Source organism: Zosterops lateralis, assembly GCF_965231275.1.
Source record: "Zosterops lateralis genome assembly, chromosome: 20".
NCBI classification, from domain to species: Eukaryota; Metazoa; Chordata; class Aves; order Passeriformes; family Zosteropidae; genus Zosterops; species Zosterops lateralis.
Window position 1 is genome coordinate 7,991,534 of NC_139780.1, and position 21,782 is coordinate 8,013,315.

Sequence of the window (21,782 nt, forward strand, 5' to 3'; positions counted from 1 at the left end):
ACGAGACCTCAAGTCTATCACAAATTGAGCAAAAATAGTAATTTAGGAAATCAATTGCAGGCTTTGAAGGAAATGCATCCTCAGCTGCCGTGTGAGGAGAGACATTCACACCACTGCCCACTCCCTGGAGACAGCAGCAAAACAGAGCACAAACAGGTGGAGGATCAGTAAGGACCAAACAATCAGCAAATTAATGGACTTGTGCTGGGAGCACGGAGCGCTGAGAGGGTCATACACACATCCACCATACTGTTAATTACAGCACCATTCCTGGAGGTAGAAGCACATTAAACTCAAAATGCAGCCCGGTGTAATAACAGAGTGTCAGCCCGAGAATTCAGCAGCACTTTGCAGATTTAATGCACTCTGTGAGCTCCAGTGGAGCAGCTCCATGGGCCGCCAGGGAACTGTGTAGTGGCTGCTCAGGGAGGGAACCATCCTTGGAGTGAAATTTCCCAGCCCAGGGATGGGGATGTGAGCACAGGTGACCCAGGGGGTCCAGGGGGCTCTGCTGCCCCTCTCAGCCACATCCATTTCCTGATCTCACACCAGCTCCAGGCTGAGCTGCTGGAGCCCAGGACATCCCTTTGGATGACCTGGGACCTGGGAAAGGGAATTTGAGCCCTGGACAGGGGGGTGTGGAGCCAGTCCAGGGGGGTTGGAGACCTTGGCACAGCCCAGGATGACACTGAGTTTGATCTTAGCCCATGGGAGAAACTTCCAGCACAAGGAGAGGAATTGCAAATCACCAGGAAGTGAAAATAGTAGTTTAGCACAGTGGAACATGCAAAATTCAGTAGTTTTAGGATTCTTAGAATAGAGGTAAATGGGGGAGAAGATGGTGGAATTTGGGTGGTACCTCCTGTCCCTCTCCTTCTTCCTTTTCCTCCATCTTCTGGGGTGGTGATGATATAAGGCAGTGAGAGTGGATTGGGTCAAAGCAGAAGTGACCCTCTTAGTGTAAGCACTGGGCATTGGTACAAAATAGTAAATAACCTACATGTAACTATCTGTATAAATGTAAGGTGACGTCCCATCAGGGGCAGTCCCCTCATGTCTCAGCCCCTGTCCAGACCTCAGCTGGGAGAGGAGAAAACTCTGTGATATCAAATAATAAACAAGTCGAGAAACCAGAAAACAAGGCCTTGAAGACTCCACTTCTTTGTACCAACGCGACTCGGGGCTTTTAGAGGGCCAAGGACTTTAAACAACCTGAATCTTGGGTGAGAAAACCAACCTGAGACTGAGCCTCGTCCACAGCAGCACCACAGGCACATCTCACACACACTTTTCAGGAACATCCACACTGCATATATACAAAAAAAATAATTGCTTCTAATTCATCTAGTTCAACAAAAAAAAAAAAAAAAAAAAAAAAAAAAAAAAAAAAAAATATATATATATATATATATATATATATATATATATATATAAAAATATATATATATATATATAAAAATATATATATATATATACCAAAATAGCACTGAAGTCAGATTATGTTTTATGCATACACCAAACTTCTTTCATGTTGTAAATGAAAATAGCATCTTATTACTTTAAGGAAAATAATTAACAGTAATAATCCTAAAAAAGGCTTTCTACTAAATAAGTTTCAGAAAATAGCAAAAATCAGCCCAGTGGGGAGTCATAAAGCAATATATCTGTCACAGAAGTTTTTAAAGAATCTATATAGCTTTGTGGGGCTCCCTCGAGCTACTTTAGCTGTGACTAATAAGAACAGATGCACCCAATATGAAATTGTCCTGCTGAAGCAGTAGAAATAAAAATAAAATATTTCTTTCACAAAGCACACCAGAAACTGTTCTATGATCAGATAATCAGCTGCTCAACAAACACTGCATAGAGACAAGCAATAAAAGTCACTGACTAAAGAGTGTCTTGACAGCTCTAAAGAAAGCTTGAGTAAAAGCTTCTACAAGCAGTGCTTTATTAGAGAGATTTACTAAATATAGCAATATCCTCTTGAAAGTTTATCGTGGTATCTTGTAATTTAAACATAGTCATCAAATTTATCTAACCTTCTAACCAAGCAGATCTTGTCAGCCAAGTGAGAAAGAGAGTCAGAGGCCATAATAGTTTAATCATTTCTGTTTTCTCTTCAAATAATGTTATTGCTGGCCCTGAGGGGAAAACAGTTTGTTGTAACTCTCTTGTTCTACTGTAGAATATTGCACACAATATATTTGGAATTACTGTAGCAACTTCAGCTCAGTCAGGGTTTGTAGTTAAGCATATTCATAGTGTGGGTATAATTCCCAAACACAGAGGAGTTGGATGCTAAGGAAGTGTCCTTTTGTCACAGGACAGGGTGTGTGAGGTGCTCAAAGTGAAGCTCAGGTGTTGAGATCATGATTCTGTTTAGGAGAGTCTTCTCAGTAATTTGTAAACGTGTCTGAAATCCATGTGAATTCCTCTCCAACCCACTGCAGCATGGACAGAATAAATCTGACCTCTCTGGGGTTGGAGATTTCACTTGGAGTCGGCTGCTGGTCTCTGCAACCAGATCACAAATCAAGGAAGGAAAAACAAAAATCTCTTCTTTGGCATGGTGATAATTAATCCTTTTCAAACCCTCTGCCAGCAATTTACCTTTCCAGAACCCTGCACTGCTATCCCAAATTCTGGGGAAAAAGCAGCCAGAAGTGAGAATGGAATTATGAAGGCCAGAAATGCACAATACTCATGAATTCATTTTTTATCTCTTGAACTGGGAACACGTCATTGGGATAATTTCAGTCATTTGGTTTGAACAGCCTCACAAAGCCAGTCATTATTTTACATTGTTCAGCTGCTGGCACCAGCCTGTTTTTGTTTAGTTTTGTACAATGGGGAAGTAAATTTTTCTCCCATTAAACCACTCTCACTATCTTTAAAATTATCTAAACCCTTATTAATTTCTCCTTTTATTTTGTGTTAGAGCTCCAAACACCTGGTGTACTCCACTCAATCTATTTAAAGGAACAACTCAAATGAGCCCAAGCAGAAATATTTCATTTCCATTATCAAACACTTGTGTCAGAATGAAAAATCCTGAACTTTAGGGTTGCCTGGTAGCTGCTGTTGGAAACAGCACTCTTTACATTATATTCCACATTTTACTTGTGCAACAGTATTTCCCCAAAGGAAAGAAACAGCAAACATGGGAAATAGTTCAACAAAAGACGAGGAGCCAAATCAAGAGGAAAGAAACTTCAGGTAGCTCTGAGTATTCTGAGGAGGTGGGAAGAAATAAATTCCTTAAAGTGGAAATAGATTTCTGCTCTTTCCCATATTACTCTTCTATTTAAAGCATAAATACATACTTTCAGGAGTGAATCTATACTTGGTGTAGAAGAGTCTAAGTAGTTCCTGAACTCATTAGAGCACAAGTAAAAATACCTGAGTTATTTCATTTGCTCTAACAGTCAATATTCGCAGACAAAGATGAAGATGTCTCAGTCTCAACCAATTCTAAACATGAGCATATGTTATATTGCTAATAAAGCCATTTGTATGGCCATGGAACTGTGAGGGAATTAACCACAGCCAGCACAAGGTGCCACTGACTTCTGAACTCAAACTTGATTAAGGGAGAACGAGTCTCTGCCGTGAACTACTGAAAGATCAGGTAGAAAGTGAGGATGAATAGATGGTGCATAATGAATTCTAAGGCTGTGAACTGATCTGTGTTGATTAAGAAAGTGAAATCAAGTGAATAAAAGCCTGGACAGAAATAGCACAAGGGCTCAGTGAATCACAGCTTTCATCTCTGACCAGCACGTTCCACTTGTGATGCGATGAATAAATTGTAGAGCCTTGGCCTGGTTAGCACAGCCCGGGGCACTGGGTGTGGGCAGAGGCTGCTGCAGCACCACGAGGGACAGGACAAGGGGGAACGGCTTCCCATGGACACAGAGCAGGCTTGGATGGGACACTGGGAAGAAATTCTTCCCTGTGAGGGTGGGGAGCCCTGGCACAGGTTGTCCCTGGATCCCTGGAAGTGTCCAAGGCCAGGCTGGGGCTTGGAGGCACCTGGTCCAATCCATTGATGGGCTTTAAGTTCCCTTCCAACCCAAACTACTCTGGAATTCCACAACAGCCAGAGAAAGCAAGAGGCCACTGGCAGAGCTGTGGGGACTCTGGGACTGGAGGGATGTGGCTCAGCAGGGCAGAGTGGACATGGACCAGCAGAGAATGAGGAAGTCAGAAATGTGATGAGTCAAGACTGGAAACGCCTGGAGATGTGCACAGGAAATGCCCACATCACACAACCAACCCTAAGCAAGAAGTTAATGCTCAGACACTCTGTAAAAACAATCAAACATTTCAGTAACAGCAGCCAAATGGAAACTTACACCAGTACTTTGACTGCTGAGCTGCAGCTTCTCTCCAGCAATCTGTCCTAAAAATCTCATCATTAAAGGCAGTGATTAAGACAGAAATGTCACCTTTCATTTATACAGCAGTTTTCATCCTGAAGCACTTCATTAACTATCTTTCCAAAGATCACTGCAACACTGATTTTGCTGTATTTCTCCTCTGTCTGCCCAATCACAAAAAAAAGGAGGCAGATTGTACCCTTTTTAGAATCCATCAGATAAAACCTTAAACTGGAGTTTCCATAGAAACACATCATGGGGCTCTCGATTCCTCTATCAAACCTGTTCTTAAACTTTCAGCTTTACTTAATGCTAGATTTTCAAAAACGCCAATTAGCTCTTTCATTTCATGTAACAGTTGGGCTCGATGATCTTGAAGGTCTTTTCCAACCTAAATGATTCTATGATTCTATAAAAAGACCAGGGAAGAACAACAGCTGCCATGGACAGAGGAGCAACAGGGAAAATTGTGGGGCTTGGTCATTCAGTAAAATCTCTGAGTGCCAGTCAATTCCCACTGGCACTTAAAATCTCCTGACAAAGGTTGTTATAGAAATCTGAGCCCCTTAGGAACCCTGACTATGGAAAAAATAATGTCATGCAAATGCTGAACACAGGACTGGGCCATTTCAGGAATATTCTGACACAAATATATGACTCACCAGAGTCTACTGCTACTGACCCCCTGCTCAGAGCCAATTTTATTGTCAATAAAAGTGAATATAAAGGTTTGTCTTCGTTTTCTTAACATTTCCTTTAGTTCTTTTTCTGCATCCAGTACAGCTTAATCACTGCTGCCAGAAATGTATCTACAATAAAACACATTTTTATTACAAAGTCCCCAGAGCTTTGTTACTTTTATCATCAGATTTAGGCTGTATTGTTTGTCCAGAACTGCTTTCAGTGTCTCACACAGTTATTCTGGTTTAAAATATAGAACTATTAAATACACAGAGTGAAATGTGCTGCCCTTCAGTATCTTGTTTTTTCAGTAACATAATCTCTTACTCTGCAACTAAATCTTTCAAGCATGCCAGTGTTCTGGAATGCAGCTCTGCTCCTTAATTCCAGGGATGGAGCAGTTACAAGTGCTAAAACCCCCAGGCTATCTAAGTGTGAGACAAACTTGTAATTTCAGTGACATATGCAGGAGGTTTCCTTCTGAGCTTGGGTTTCTGGAATAGCAAAGTGACATTCCAGTGCTGCTTTGAGGCACCTTGATGACTTTGACTTGTTCTAGCACATTTGCTTGGTTTGTGTGTGTTACCTCAGGCTTTCTCTGTTTTGTCAGACACAAATTTTCTCTTTTGCCAAAGCTACAGAAGTAAAGAAATCTTTATATTGAAAAATCAAAAGGAGCCCTGGCTGCCCAGATGGATCCTGGGTAAGCCCAGAAATGACAAGTAAAGGCTCTGTGCACACGACCAGCATAGGAAATAGGAGGAAGTTTTCTCCTTAGAGAAACTGACTGGAGAGCTCTGGGAAATTTGGGAATTTACAACTCCTACATCCCCTTCTCTTCTTTTCCTCTCCCCCAAACTGGCTCCAGGGCTGGAGGAGCTCTTAGACTGCTAAAAGTCTTGAAAACTCAGTCCTCTGCCTCACTGAGCTGTAAGAAACACTTTGGAAAACAAAAATTATCTCCAAAATATTCTCTGTAAGCAAATACCATCAACAAGGACAGTTTAATTTGACTTTGATTTGTATGTGTGGACCTGGATATCCCTTAACAGGATGTATGGGAGAATTCAAAGGACTTGTGTAGAATTTCCTAGATTTCTAAAATACTTGTAATACTCATAGATAGTTTGGCAGTAGAAGTATTTGCTGAAAATTTAACCTGATTTTCTTGCTATTTGAAATAATGAAAATATCCTAAGTCAAGAAAAAAAAAAATACACGGATTATTTTGCAGAATGATTTGTTTCAAAGCCCAAATGCCCCCAGCAGCAACACCCCACGGGGGAGGCTGTGCCCCCTCTTTCTCCTGTTAAATCCACGTACAGCAGCCCCCAAAACTTGGGATTCCCTCAGGAAGAGCTTTGCTCTGAATCATCTTTCATATGTGTTCTCTAAGGGTAAACAACATAAAAATAATGAACCTCCCAGACTCAAAGCTATTTTAAACTATGAATCTTTTAATGTGGGAGAAATTACTCTTTAAAGAAACCTGGTTTTAGGACATTTCTATTTTGGGATTATTATCCAACATATACATACTCTATTTCCACTGAAAACAAATAGTCCCATGGTATAAAAATAGGCAACTAAATGAAATGCAGGCTGTTATAGTGTGGGAAATGTTTGTGGAACTTGCATTTCTGGGTTTGATTACTTTGAGGTGTTTCAGGGGAAACTGATTCAAAGCAATGCTTTTAAGATTAAAGTCAAAATATATGAAGGCAGACCTACTGCAAATGTATAAGGAAAGTGAAAAAAGTTCTCCAGAGAGTTAAAAATTCAACAAAATATTTAAACACATACGTAGCAAGAACCCAGTAGATGTCCTAACATACTTAAATGCACCCTTCAAAACTGGGAATGGTAAACAGCAATGGAAAGCAATTGTAGGAGTTGCTTAAAATGTATTGTAAACTGAGAAAAGCAGACTAAAATAAAGCACACCACCACACCTCACCACCAAACTCATGGCTAATCCCTGTGGGAAGCTCACTGCACACAGCACTTCATATGTTCAGAGGAGCATGAGTAAAACTGAAGTTTCACATAAAATTTAGTGTAATAAGCCAGCTCCAAACATAATTCTGAAACTGAACATTCCACATCCAGCAACTTCTTAAGGTAAGAATCAACAACAGTTTCAGGAATACCCTTTGCTATTATTCCATAATAATTGGGCACTACAATTTACTTTACTGTGTTTAAAAAACCAGTGAGGTGACAGAAATCCATGCACTCAATACAAGCTGCAAACACCGTCAGCAGACGCTGTGCTCAATATCCTGCTGACATCTAACGGCAGCTCGGGTCACTACAGAAAAATCCCACTGGTAAAGAACATCTGGTGAATAAATACCCTGAGTGTAGAGCACTGCCTTCTGTATCTGCTGATACACCTCACACAAATCCTCCTCCTCATTAACTGCCCACCAGACACACTGGAATTCAAGGAAAGGGCAAATAAACCACGCTTCACTACACAGCAGCACCAAGGAGCTCCTGCTGCCAGAACTCCCATATCTGAAATTACATTGACTTATGGAAATAATAAAGCCAAAATCCAATGAAATTATCCTCTTTGTAAGACCTAGAGATTAATAAATCAATTTGCAAGTCCACTTTTTTTTCTAGGCAGACAGAAATCAAGTTTTTTATTTCCTTTAGTTATTGAACCAAAAGTTAGGAGAGAAGATATTCCAATATTATTTAGCAAAGAGGAGGGGAGGGGAAGGGAAGGGAAGGGAAGGGAAGGGAAGGGAAGGGAAGGGAAGGGAAGGGAAGGGAAGGGAAGGGAAGGGAAGGGAAGGGAAGGGAAGGGAAGGGAAGGGAAGGGAAGGGAAGGGAAGGGAAGGGAAGGGAAGGGAAGGGAAGGGAAGGGAAGGGAAGGGAAGGGAAGGGAAGGGAAGGGAAGGGAAGGGAAGGGAAGGGAAGGGAAGGGAAGGGAAGGGAAGGGAAGGGAAGCTCTGCCGCTGGTCAGTGTCCTGGAAATGCCCTGTGGAAGAGCACCCCAGTGGGAGCAGGTGGCAGCAATGCCCTACAGGGCAGCGGTGTCCTTGCCCACCCCACCCAGGGGCTTGTCCAACTCCCCTGGCAAATAGCTAAAGAATAAAATTAATGGAAGGCAGGCCTATCTAAAATTAGAGAGAAGCTTCCTCTTCTTTAATCAAAACATAAATTCGTACATCAGTACACAGTGTGCTGCTGAGATACTGCAGAACCAGGGTTCCCAGCCTGTGCAGAAGGGTCTTAACTGTTGTTTTTTTCTACTTCAGAGAGGGGAAATGAGTAGGTGCTTCCTCTTCCCTGCTGAAACAAGGTAAACCCATGCTGTACATCTTTTAATGAGTAATTTGTATAAATTTTCAAATCATAGAACCATTATCTTATTATTGGCACCAGCTGAGATTTTTTTAATGCCAAATTTGCTGTGGATGACGGGAGTTCCTCGAAGCTTATCTGCTCTTTCCACAGAGCCTGTCCCTCCCATTTCCAGCACATCCTTCCTTCCATATCGAGGCTGATGCACTCTAAACCAGCCTATTTGCCAGAAGATCCTAAGGTCAACCAGCCCATGGAATCTCACGGATTCTCATTCAATTACAGCACCGTGATATTTACAACCCAAGGTCAAATATCAAACTGCATTTCTAAGTTTCTTCATGGCATTTATGAGCTGTGTGCAGGGGATAACTTGAGCACAGAATGATTATCAGTTCTCATTTGGACAGCTCACAGGTTCTCCCTTCCTTTCACCTCTGTGAAAAATTAGCCTCATGTGTTACATACAGAGCATGGGTAAACTCACAAAATTGTAGGACAAGAGGACAAAAAGGTTGAGCAATTACTGATATGAGAACAGCAGGTGTCAGCACTTGTAAATGTTTTAATAGCAAACGTGAGTAAAGATAATGGACAGAAGCAGTTTTAAAAGGTCACTCGGGGATCTGGAGACAGATTTAGCCTCTAGTTTCATGTACTGCTCATCTGGATCAGTCTGAAATCAAGGGGCACAAGTGTGGCAGGAGGAGCTCACAGCAGCAATAGCAGGAGTGCTCACGAGAGGTCTTACACCCACTGAAGTGAGTGTTGGCTGTTCTCCAGTGCTGTTCTTGTCACTTGGGGACATCAAGAACCACGACTACATTTAGCATTCAGCTCCACTCCTACCTCATACCTCGACCAATTGTGTTACCACACCAAATCTTTCCTCCTCTGGTACGTAATGGACAGCAAGATTCAATGCTGTCCATTTAGGCTCTTCCAAGAAAGAGTTTAACATAGAATAACATCAACACTGGAAAGAAATCTCTCTGTTTTAGTAGTTTAAGACCATTTTTGTTCATGTTTTGTTCAGGCTGCAATGTGTTTTATGAAGAAGAAGCAACTGCACTCTGTCAGTACAGTGTAACATGAGAGATGAACATTTGCACGTACCCACTAATTACCAACATCCCATAGAGAAATAAAGGCTAAAGAATAGCCAGGAATTATTTATAGACCTCATAACCCACTGATAGAGAATTCAACCTTGGAACTCTTACCAAATCTAACAATCTTTACAACTTGGTATGCAATGCTTATGTGTGCATGATGTGCTTCTGCACAGACTTTGTGGATGGACCTCGTAGGAAAGGTCTTATTAATTACTTAATTCCTGTAGTCTCTTCCAAAAGAGATGAAAGATCCCAAGTTTCCACGTGAGAGGAAGAGAGTGTGGGGAAGGGAAGCAATAAAACCTCAGGGAACAGTTGTATAATCCTCACGTTAAACCACACACGAGGCCAGGGCAGCTGGAATTTTACAAGCCGCTCCCGTCGGGAGAGGATTCCTGGGCTCATTCACGTCAGGCAAGGGCTGCCAGCCGGGCCAGTCACTCACTATGAGAAAAACGAGCTTCACTTTTCGGTAAATTTTGAGAAATATGTTTAATAAAAAAATTAAGACAATTAGGAGATAAAAAAAGGAAAGTATGGCTGGCTGGGTGACTCGGCACTCAGCCAAGTTCACACCTGCTGTATCAGAGACATTTGTTAAATCCCCTTTCTATTGCATCAGTTTATGAATATTCATATTTTTCCATAAACTAGTTCCCATATTCTAGGAACTGTTTTGCATGGTCCCTCCTTGGGTCTTCCTTTTTAGAGCATTTGTGTTTCGTGGCTGTGTCTTCATTATCACCTCCAGCTCGGGCCTTGGTCCATGCTTTCTTCAGGTGGGAGATGCTGAGAGTTGGTGTATCAATAGCAGAGTCTTCTTTACATGTTCACTGGATGTTATCCCGACCAAACAGACATAAGCATACTTACCTCAACTACTACCACTATGCCTAATCTTCTTTTACTAATAGCAGAAAAAAACCAAAACTTACTTATATCCTATATTCTTACCACAACGTTATTAACCATATAGCACACATCTTGCGAAAAGCCAATTTTATAATATACATTTATAACAACTCCACGCCTTCCTCTCTTGCCTCCCCTGCCTCCCCTGCCCCTCCTCCCTCCCCTGCCTTCCTGCCTCCTCTGCCTGCCCTGCCTCCCCTGTCTTTCCTGCCTCTCCTGCCTCCCCTGCCTGCCCTCTTTTCCCTGTCTCCCCTGCCTCCCCTGCCTTCCCTTCCTCTCCTGCCTTCCCTGCCTTCCCTGCCTGCCTTGCCTTCCCTCCCCTGCCACCCCTGCCTCCCCTGCCCTGCCTCTCCTGCCTGCCCTGCCTGTTCTGCCTCCTCTGCCTCCCCTCCCTCCCCCGCCTTCCCTCCCTCCCCTGCCTGTCCTGCCTCTCCTGCCTTCCCTGCCTTCCCTGCCTTCCTTCCCTCCCTCCCCTGCCTCTCCTGGCTCCCCTGCCTTCCCTCCCCGCCTTCCCCGCCGCGGTTCCCGCTGTTCCCGGGCCGGGCGGTTCCGAGGGGTCTCCGCGCCCCCCTCACGCCCTCAGCGGCAGCAGCGCCCCCTGGCGGCGGGGGCGGGGGCGGTTGCGCGCGGCCACGCCCGGGGCGCGCGGAGGGGGCGTGGCGGTTGCGCTGAGGGAGCCCCGCGGGGAACGGGCTCCGGGACGGCTCTGAGGAGACGCGGGACGGACGGACGGACGGACGGACTGCGAGGCGGCTCTGAGGAGACGCGGGACGGACGGACTGCGAGGCGGCTCTGAGGGGGCCCGGCGACCATGGCCGACCACGAAGCGGGGTTACCGCCCAAGTCCCGGGCGCCGCCAGGTAACGGCCGGGGGGGAGCGGGCAGGGACTGTCACTGTCCCCAAACGGCCCCGCAGCGGCCGCTCCTCGAGCGCGGGGTGCGCGGGCCGCCTTCGTGTCTCGCTCTCTCTCCGCTTTTCCCTTTCGGTTTTAATTATTGCTTTATTTAGTCTCGGAGGAAAGTTTGAAGATGCTTCACCAAAGTTAAGCCCGCCGGAGGAGCGAGGAGCGGTCGTGTTTCTCTTCCCGGGCAGCCGCCGCTTCCCTCAGCCCCGGCGGCCGGGCGGTCACCGGCGGCCCGGAGCGGCCCCAGCCCGGCTGGCGGGGGATGCTGATCCCACTGCCCCGGGTAACGGGGAATGCTGAGCCTCCAGCCCCGGTTAACGGGAGATGCTGAGCCCCCAGCCCCGGATAACGGGGAATGCTGAGCTCCCAGCCCCAGTTAACGGGGAATGCTGGGCCCACTGCCCCGGTTAACGGGGAATGCTGAGCTCCCAGCCCCGGTTAACGGGGAATGCTGGGCCCACTGCCCTCGATAACGGGGAATGCTGAGCTCCCAGCCCCAGTTAACGGGGAATGCTGGGCCCACTGCCCTCGATAACGGGGAATGCTGAGCTCCCAGCCCCGGTTAACGGGAGATGCTGGGCCCACTGCCCCGGTTAACGGGGAATGCTGATCCCACTGCCCCGGCTGGCGGGGAATGCTGATCCCACTGCCCCAGTTAACGGGGAATGCTGAGCTTCCAGCCCCGGTTAACGGGGGATGCTGAGCCCCCAGCCCCAGATAACGGGGAATGCTGATCCCACTGCCCCAGTTAACGGGGAATGCTGAGCTTCCAGCCCCGGTTAACGGGGGATGCTGAGCCCCCAGCCCCAGATAACGGGGAATGCTGATCCCACTGCCCCAGTTAACGGGGAATGCTGAGCTTCCAGCCCCGGTTAACGGGGGATGCTGAGCCCCCAGCCCCAGATAACGGGGAATGCTGATCCCACTGCCCCAGTTAACGGGGAATGCTGAGCTTCCAGCCCCGGTTAACGGGGGATGCTGAGCCCACTGCCCCAGTTAACGGGGAATGCTGAGCTCCCAGCCCCGGTTAACGGGAGATGCTGAGCCCACTGCCCCGGTTCCCGCGGGGCTGACCCCGCTGGCCCTGGGTCAGGTGGCCGCGGGCGGTGATTCCCGCAGGTCCTCACACCGCAGCATCACCACGGGCCTCCCGGGTGGCGTAACTCGGGTGCGTTTCTGTGATGGGCGATTTCCTTTCCCGTGCGGTAACCCGGGTCGCTAAGGGGGAAACTATGCAAATAATGACAAGCAGAATAAACAGAAGTAACCCCTGGGGCACTGCACCAGTAAACGAGAACAAGGAGAACTTAGAGATTGTTTTTTGACACTACTGTGGCTTTTCACCACAGCTAAATCTTCTCTAGGTGTGACTGGAGGAAGTGGTAGAAGTCCTCAGGTGGGGCAATGATTTATTATATACTGAATTTTTACTTCTTGGTATCATTATTGACATGGGATTTGGCCTTGGTTAGGAGGTGTTGGTGTGTGATGTGGCTCAGGATGTTTTGGAGATGTACTGAGCACAACAGTTTCACTCACTGGAAACTGGAGTGTTTTCCTGTTACTTCCATTGTTCAGAAACAGGCAACAAAAAAAGCCCTGATTTATTTTATGATTTTCTCGTTTGCAACTGGAGAAGGAAATGTATTTATAAGATGGCTTTGTGTATGAAGCCTTTGGCTGGGTATTTGAGTTGTTGTATAAATAACTGTGGATCTCTTTGAGCCCTATGCCCAATGGCACATGCTGGTTCAGGTATCCTTGGACAGGATCTGCATTTCATGTGTAACTATGTTAGTTATTAATACCTCACCGTGGTCACATCAGTGGCAATCTTGTCTCTGCAAGCCTTTCCTGAACACGCTGCTGAGGTGGTTTTTGCTGCAGCTCTTATGTGATCGCAATAAAATATGGAGTAAGTGGCATTTGGCGTAGTTTTGGTTATTGGATGTTGTAATTTGGGGTATTTCCCATGTGAAATGTTCTGAGAAGCATCTGTGAAGAAATCTAGTTCCCTCTGAAACTGGAGTTTTGTTTTCAGTCACGGCACATTTTTGCTGATTGACAATGATGTGCTTGTTTGGACTGTGGAGTCTCCGCAGAAGGAAATAAATCACAAATGAACCCTGTGCCACACCTCAAGCTGTAACAAGAACTTTGCCTTCCGTCGTAGCCTCCAGCATAAAGTGTGTATTATAAATTCTTAATACAGTTTGATGGTCCAAGCGATAATTTCTTGCTAAAGTAACGGTAACTGTTCCAGTCAGCCTTGAAGGCATTGAAGGCTGATTCAATCAAGTTGTTTGTTTGTTGGTGTTTTTTTTTTTTTTTTTTTTTTTTTAATAGTCTTTCTCCTTGTGGCTTATTTATTGAAGAGTTGCTCAAGAGTATTTGCATTTTTTAAATTGCCTGCTTAGATTTGCCCACCACTGCAGGCTGTAAATCCAAGCTGTGGGCTTGCCTGCACTTTAGCTCAGGAGAAAATTCCAGTGGCAGGTTTAGGGATCCTGTCAGCCATCACTTAGTGCAGGGTTTGTTTTCAGCCTGTGGGGTGGGCAGGGATGAGGATCACCTCCAGGAGCTGCAGCATTACCTCTGCACCACCTCTGTCAGTCCCAGCTGAGTGCTTTGAGCTGGCTGCTCTCAGGGTGCAGGGTCAATGAGCCTCATGAGAAATCAGGCAAGAATTGCCTTTTGATGGAGTTATCCCAGTGCTGAGATGGTTCAGAACTAGCTCATCCCACAAATGCCAGGCATGTTTCTTGTATCTCACTGAGTTTTCCACAAGGCAGCATCTCTCTCCATTCTTGTATTGTGAAAAACAACACATTGGTGTTAAATACAGCATCCTCTTTGCTCAGTCTTGAAATCTGACTTCATTTGAGGTGCGACTTCTACATGAGATTCCGACTCTCCAGAGTAGGAAGGTGATGTTTGTGAGCTCTGGGTGTCACTCTGGGACATCCCTGCTTGGCAGCAGCTCCTGGCAGCCCGTTAGAAGTCTCAGGTGGCAGGATAAGAAACTTCCTGTAGCTCTGTCAATGTCTCCCAGCCCACATTTTGTCATGGCTTTGGCTGGGTAGCTTTTGAAAACACCAGCTCGTTATTTGATCCCAGAGTTACCTTCAGCTGGTGTCTTTTCCTGACAGAGAAATAAGGCTTGAGGAGATTCTGGCCAAGAAATTCTTTATGGAGGCTTTATTTCAAATCCAGCTAATCTTGTACCTCATTCAACTTTCCAGATCCAGGAGGTCTGAGAATTGTGGTTTCCTTAGGTCTGTACCTGTGACACTGGAACAGAGTCCAGGTTCTAACAGTGCTGTCCCAGAGCTGGCAGGCTGAGGGGTGTTTGTGTTTTATTCCTTACATGAGGTGCCTCTGACTTCTCAGAAAACAAAGGAACTTGGTTTCCACTGCTGCCTGCCTGTCACTCTGCTAGAAAAACCTGGGGAGAGAAAGGCATTGGAGAATTGAAACTTAAATGTTGCTACACTTCTGCAGAAATTCTCCTTGGACAGCATTCTGTCCTCAGCTATCTCACACAACTTAGAGACCGGTGAAAATCAAAGCAGAATTTGGCTTTTAATTTGATTTCTGATCTAAACCTAGTGCATTTGGCCAGAGAGGTAGTGCTAACACTACTTATTTCAAGGAACATTCAAGATAAATATCCAATTTAGGCACTTTAATAGGCACTCTTGGGTTTAAAAAATGAAAATTTTTGCTCTTTTGTAGATGATGAGAATACTGGCCTTGGTGTGTGTGGATGGATCCTGGTGATCATCTCGTTTGTTTTCACTGTTCTGACATTTCCTGTATCAATATGGATGTGCATAAAGGTAAAATCATTCACTGCTAAGTTGGATTAAAACTTTAAGCAATGCAGAATTGCTGTTATTGTTCTCAGTTGGATTTACCTGTTCTAAACACAAATTAATCCAACTCTGTTCTTTCTTGAGCTATAGCAGACAGTAGATAGCAGACCCCAGCACCTCAGGGCATTCATCTTCAAACCAAAAATCAAAGTGGTATTACAATATTTGGTCAAAATAATTCCTGCACTGACATCTTTGCTACATCTGCCCAGTTGTCATTAGTATATAAGCTCATTTGAAGGATCAGAATAATTGCAGGAACCCATAACTACTCTTAGAGAACCGATACTTTATTTTTTTAAGGGGATCTCTCCCTGTATATCACACACCTAAATATGAGGTATGTAAATAGAAATCTGTAATTATGTAGATGCAATAGAAATGTGTAATTACATCGATGTGGCGGCGTGTGACACATTTGAAGACACGGTGTTGTCTGTGATCACTCTGAAGTTGATGTTGGCAGTTTCCAGGCAGGAGGAGTTATTTCCTCCTGCTTTGGCTGATGTGGCATCAGAATTGGAGCCGGGAAAATTCCTGCTGGGTCACAAATGCTGCACTTTGTTCTGTTGTTGCCAGGCTACTCCTGATGGCTGCTGCTGGTGCCTGGGCCTGCCCAGGTGCCATCCTCTTGAGACTCTGAGGAATATTTCTTGTGGACTATTGTCCTGATTTTTTCCCTTTGCTCTTTGCTTTTTGACAATAAAGTTTAAGCTAAAATCCTCAAAAGCAGCCAGGAGAGAATTAAATGTGTATTAAATTTGAGACTCAAGACTGTCCTAGCCTGGTGTGTGCATAATTTGGAATCCATCATTTGACTTCTGGAAACCCGTGTGTGACATCCAACAATCTGTTCCAGATCATCAAGGAGTACGAGCGAGCCATCATCTTCAGACTTGGGCGCATCCTAAAAGGGGGAGCAAAGGGACCAGGTATGTCTTGGATAACAATTTGTTCCAATTAGTCATCAGCAAAACAATAATGCTGTAGAGACATTGCAGTAAAGTGGCAAATGGATTTCTCAAGAATTCTGTTGCTTCCAGTAAGTGGATGTGTTACAACAGGAATTGGACTTTATGAGCCTCGAGGGTCTCTTCCAGCTCAAAAAGTTCTGATTCATACTCTGGATTGAGAAGCTAGCAAACTTAATTTTACCCAGCTCTCCTTTGTTAATGTATGATCTGCAGGCAGAATCAAAAGCACTAAATGTAAAGGGAGTTTTCAAATGGGTTTTTTGAAAAAAAGAAGTTGATGTATCAGTTAAACCCAATGAGTCTGAAAGCCTTGATGTCCTTCAAAAGTAACAGAAGCCAGTAGAGTATTTGATAATTTTGAAAGTTGCCTGTGTGTATTAGAAGCTCTGAGATCTGCAATAATATTACTTTCAGCTGTTGCTCCTGCTGCTCAAAGTGACAGAAAGGGGCAAGGGCTTCTTCCTTCATTTTCACCCAGGCTTTGCAATGTTCCACATTGCTGTGAAGCTGCAGAATCCCAGTGAGCCACCAGAGCAGAAGGCAGGAGGTTGATGCTTGCTAGAATTAGGCCCCACAAGTAACTATGTGGGGGACATTTTTTAAAGTAGCTGTTAATAGTTCTGGGACTGTTGTATTTCCAGATGATAAAAATCTTTAAGTGAGTGATACCCAGATAAACTGAAGCTTCTCAGCATGCATTTTAGAAAATCTTACCTTGGTTTGGAAGCCACTAACACATGTTGTGCTGAGCTCCTCACAAAGAGCTGCAGAGCCATAATAGTTGGATTTCAGCTTATTGCAGTAACAAGTTTTATCTGCTTTAATGACCCATTTTCACATCTTCTTGAATGGATTTTTTTGGCACAGGTTTGTTTTTTGTCCTGCCTTGCACAGACAGCTTCATCAAAGTTGATATGAGAACCATCTCTTTTGATATTCCTCCTCAGGAGGTGAGTTTGCATTTGCCTTTGCGTCCACTGCAGTACTTGCAGAATTTTGTGCACTTTGCTTTTCCTTCTCAGTATTGGGTAATGTGCAGTTTGAATACAGATTCCTTGTGCAGGTGCAGTGTATTGTGAAGAATACATATATCCCTAAGAAATGTCATCCAGTAAGGGAAGGGCACTGAAAGAAAACAGATGATACTCTGAGGACCAAATGAGATAATTGAATACTGCCTGAGAGCTGGAATGGGAGGGGTTTGGAATGAAGGCTGCTGGGCTTCATACAACATTCCCTAATTGCTTCTGTGAAATCTGGAAGATTTCCAGGCACAGCAGGGATCTGTCCTGTGCCAATTTATCTACATGTATAAACTGGCTCAAGTAATGGGATGAAATTGGTATATACATCAAATGCTATTTATAGCAACTGGGGGGATGGGTGGTCAGCTCCCTTTGCTGGGTTTGTGTGCACGTGGCTCCTGTGCCCTGCCCTGCACAGGAACATGATGAGGGTGCTGCCACTCATGGCATGTCCTGAGAACAAAAAAATTACTTTGATTTCTAGTCTGATTTTCCTTGGACATCCTAACTTTGTAGCAGAGTGTCTCCAGAGCATTAAGCCAGCTGAACTCAGTGCTGCCAACTTGATGGATGACAAAAGAATAAAACCCAACCTTCCCTCTAAAAATCAGTTAGTGAACAGTGGTATCCCGATGGTTATAACTGTATCACACATGTATCAGGTGCATTTTTTGAGACAGAGATGCTCCATTCAACCTGTCTCCTGCATCTGTTTCCTGTCACATCTGCTCGTGGGTTTGCTGCTCATGGTTAGTTGTGGATTGAGACAAATGGCAGCTGTCCTGGTACACTCTAAAGGGTAATTGGGAGAAACCTAATCACTGGCAGGCAGAATGTGCTTGCAGCTGCTGATGTACCATTAGTGAGGTCAGCAGTAATCCGGTTTTTCTTTTGACTCGATTAAATTACGCTTATGGATTTAGGTTTGTGTTCTTTACACTGAGGCAGAAATACATTTTTATTTGTTCAACACGATTTCTGTGCATGCTACTCATTCTTTAGCTTTTGTGTTATGAGACACCTGCTAGAAGAGGTAGTTTGGAAAGGGACAGGGCAGGTAAATCTTGAAGGTAATTGTGTACCATGGAAGGAGGGCAGCTCTGGGTGTGGCCCTGGTTCTCTGAGCTCCTGTGGGCATGGCACCCTCCTGTCCCAGGGGGCTGCAGTTCTGCAGCACAGGCCCCAGGGTCCTGGTGTAACCTCACTGAAAGGCAGCACAGGGACCTGCCTTGTGTGATTCCTTGCCAGAATCACTGGTTAAACCTTCCCAGGTGAAGATGAATTTCAGAGTAAGTAATTTCTGCCTTTTCTCTTTTTCCTGTCACTGGTATGACTCGCAGATCCCTCTGTGAATTCGAGGAAGTGGGTTAAAAATAACATAAGGGCAAAGCTAATGGAATGTGTTTTTCACTGAGAAGTTTCTAATCCCATATTTAGTCTCAGTTTTGCAGAGCTGTATTGGAAGGTTAGTGAACGCTGAGACATTCACATGCAGCATATGTGTATAAGACTTTTGTTTTCAAGATAGTGGGAAACCAGGACTTGGTGTAGTAAAACAAATACGTGATTGTCATAATAATGAACCTTATGTTTATGGAATATTCTGTGCTTTCCCCACTGCTTTTCAGATCCTGACCAGGGACTCGGTGACCATCAACGTGGATGGAGTGGTTTATTACAGGGTGCAGAACGCCACCCTGGCCGTGGCCAACATCACCAACGCCGACTCGGCCACCCGGCTCCTGGCACAGACCACCCTGAGGAATGTCCTGGGCACCAAGAGCCTCTCTGAGATCCTCTCTGATCGTGAGGAAATTGCACAGCGCATGCAGGTATGAGCAGCTTAAACAGCAGGTTAAGCAGCAATTCCATGGATAACTTAAAGGTGTGGATTTATTTTATCTCTAAGTGATAAGTTGTGATTTGGAGCTGTAGGCAAAGCCCTGACAAGATCTCTTGAGAGGGTACTCTGTAAAATAAAAATGAGGAATTAAAGCACTAAAGTGGGGCTAGCATGTGGGAATGAGGGATAGAGGAGAGAAGGGCTTCCCTGGATCCTTGTGTCAGTCCTTCACTGTTGAAGAAAACTGCCACAGAATTCCTTCAACACATTAATCAAGCTGGGGGGGGGGTTTGTTAGTTTAAAACAGTTGTGCTCTTATAGCTATCAAATCATACTACAAATACTAAAGCCCTGAAAGTCTGAAAATTTGAAGAGAATTAATTTGGTTTATTGTTCATTCTTCAAATTTGGGCATTAGTTTGAGCCAGGTGTGATGTTTCACTTACCTGTCCTGCCTTCTGTAGGTCACACTTGATGAGGCAACAGACAATTGGGGCATTAAGGTGGAACGTGTGGAGATCAAGGATGTGAAGTTGCCTGTCCAGCTGCAGAGAGCCATGGCTGCAGAAGCAGAGGCTGCCCGCGAGGCCAGAGCCAAGGTAATGACATCAGCCTGGGGGCTGGATTTGGGTTTTCCCAAGTAAGAAACACACCATTCCCTCTCAAGCCCTTGTAGATACAAAAAAGTACAGATTGAGGGAGAAAGTATTTTCATCTATCTATGGGGAGTACCTCTGGTTTTGAAAGACAGTGCTGGAAGAAACACAAAAGCTTTTGAAGATGGAATGAATGGTTGCATTGCATTCTTAAGACCTGATGGCAGCTTTTGTGATCCTGCATTGTGGATGGGAGCATACCAAGCACTGGGGCCTGGAGAGCAAACAGGAGTGGCTTGTGCCCAGGGCAGGTTATTTCCCAGGGTGCTGGGCAGTGCCTTTGGCACCTGCCATGGGCTGAATTCAGCTGTGGATTCCCCGTTGCTGCCGTGCAGGACGAGTTCAGGTTCCCTGGTTTTGTCCCCGCAGGTGATCGCGGCCGAGGGCGAGATGAACGCGTCCAGGGCGCTGAAGGAGGCGTCCATGGTGATCACAGAGTCTCCTGCTGCTCTCCAGCTCCGGTACCTGCAGACCCTGACCACCATCGCTGCCGAGAAGAATTCCACCATCGTCTTCCCCCTGCCCATAAACATCCTGCAGGGTCTCCTAGGTGTGAAGGAGTAGAGAGCCTCGGGGAGGGGCGAGCTCGGGGTCAGCCCATGTTTGCAGCACTGAATTCCCTGTGTAGTGTAGCTTGTGGCAGTGTTAGCAAAGTGGGTTTGCTGAGGAACCTTCCTGTTTTACTGAGCGTGTTATAGAACTTGTATGTAATGTTTGTGAATGTGGGCTATCGCAATATTTGAAGTTGAAAACCTCTCAGAAGGAGTACAAGCAGGTTGTGATCTTAAATAAATTTTATCCAATTTGTCCTGGATGGGACACCTCTAATCCAAAACCTCCTTTTTAAATAGAACAGAAAACCAGTTGTGGTAGAGGTGATCCAACATTTGGAATTATTCTTTCTACAGAATGGGTCTGTAGCCCTGCAATGGAAGTGGAATAGTGTCCTGGGGACTCCTGAAAATCAGGCTCATGCTCTCTAAACCAGTCCCCATTGATGAGAAACAGTTGCTGGTGATCTTTCTGTCTTTCTGCCACCCAGGAATGGCACAAACATGCCGTAGTTATGGATACAACGTGCTTGTGGTCACTGATGAGCTGCTGTTGTTATGGGGCTGTCTGCACAGAGTTACACTGCTTTAAAGCACTGAAAAGGCTCTGCCTGTATCTGTTTCTCCTAAAAATATTTTATTAAAACCAAAATGCTGCATTTTATCCAGACCTAAACCTTTTTTCTCTAGGAAATGACATGTCTGTAACTAGCAGGGATGAGTGGTGTTTAACAGAAGGTGCTGCACTGGTGCTTTACCTGTTGGTGCTGCTCTGTGCAGACCTGGAGTGGTTGTTGTGTCAATAAAGGCTTACACTTCATCCCCAAAGCAGCTGAGCCTCAGCTTACATAACCCAAGCTGTTAAACTTCTTGTTTTGTACTTCTGTAGTACAGAAAAATAGCAGAAGATTTGGAAGCTGCATGGGGAAGTCTCGTCAGGCTGCCACCAGCACTGAGTCTGACATCTTTAAATTCTGGGACGTGGCAATGGAAGTGAAACCCCAAGAACCATGATGTAAGTGCCCTTCTCCCACTGGCCAGGATAACTCCATGTTGTTCCTTATGCCCTTTCTGCTCCAATCAGCTCTGTATTTACAGGTGTTTTAGGCCTGGGTACCTGTGCCTCGACACGCTGTGCCTTTGTCACTGGCAGGAGATGCCCAAGTGCTGTTGCTTTTCTGCCTGTTGGGCAGGTTTTCCTCTGCATCACCAAAGGAATATATTCTGTGTTTGTCAAGGTGGCAGCTCATGTGAACTGAGCTTTACTTCTAGCTGAGAGCAGGAGAATCAGTTAACAAAGCTGGAATAATTAGCATTACTGTGCTCAGGCACTTGGAGTGAGAAACAGAGCAACTGCACAGCTCCAAGTTAATCCTTAGGGAAGATGAGTCACTCTGTAACTCCCACTGCTCCTGCTGGAGGTGCCACCTCTGTGAATTTTTGTTGACACTACAAGATGCTTTTTGCTCTTATCCTGAATAAAAACATGCTGTTTACTAATGAGTGAGTTTTTGAAAGAGTAAAATACTGTTTATCGGGGCCTCA

General features: G+C 45.0%; 1 protein-coding gene across 2 annotated transcripts; it reads left to right on the top strand.

Moving 5' to 3' along the window:
* Positions 1-11,140: 11,140 nt before the first annotated feature.
* On the top strand, positions 11,141-21,737 carry STOM (stomatin). 2 transcript variants are annotated; one of them, XM_083875674.1, is made up of 9 exons: positions 11,141-11,268; positions 15,049-15,152; positions 16,048-16,120; positions 17,030-17,112; positions 18,816-19,019; positions 19,495-19,629; positions 20,056-20,236; positions 21,127-21,252; positions 21,336-21,737. In XM_083875674.1, exons 1-8 carry the CDS (start codon positions 11,220-11,222, stop codon positions 21,249-21,251), a joined length of 954 nt encoding a protein of 317 aa, XP_083731800.1. In that variant the 5' UTR covers positions 11,141-11,219; the 3' UTR covers position 21,252; positions 21,336-21,737. The 2 variants fall into 2 exon arrangements, with proteins under 2 accessions (XP_083731800.1, XP_083731799.1); XM_083875673.1 differs by having other exon boundaries at positions 11,142-11,268; positions 21,127-21,737.
* Positions 21,738-21,782: the final 45 nt, after the last annotated feature.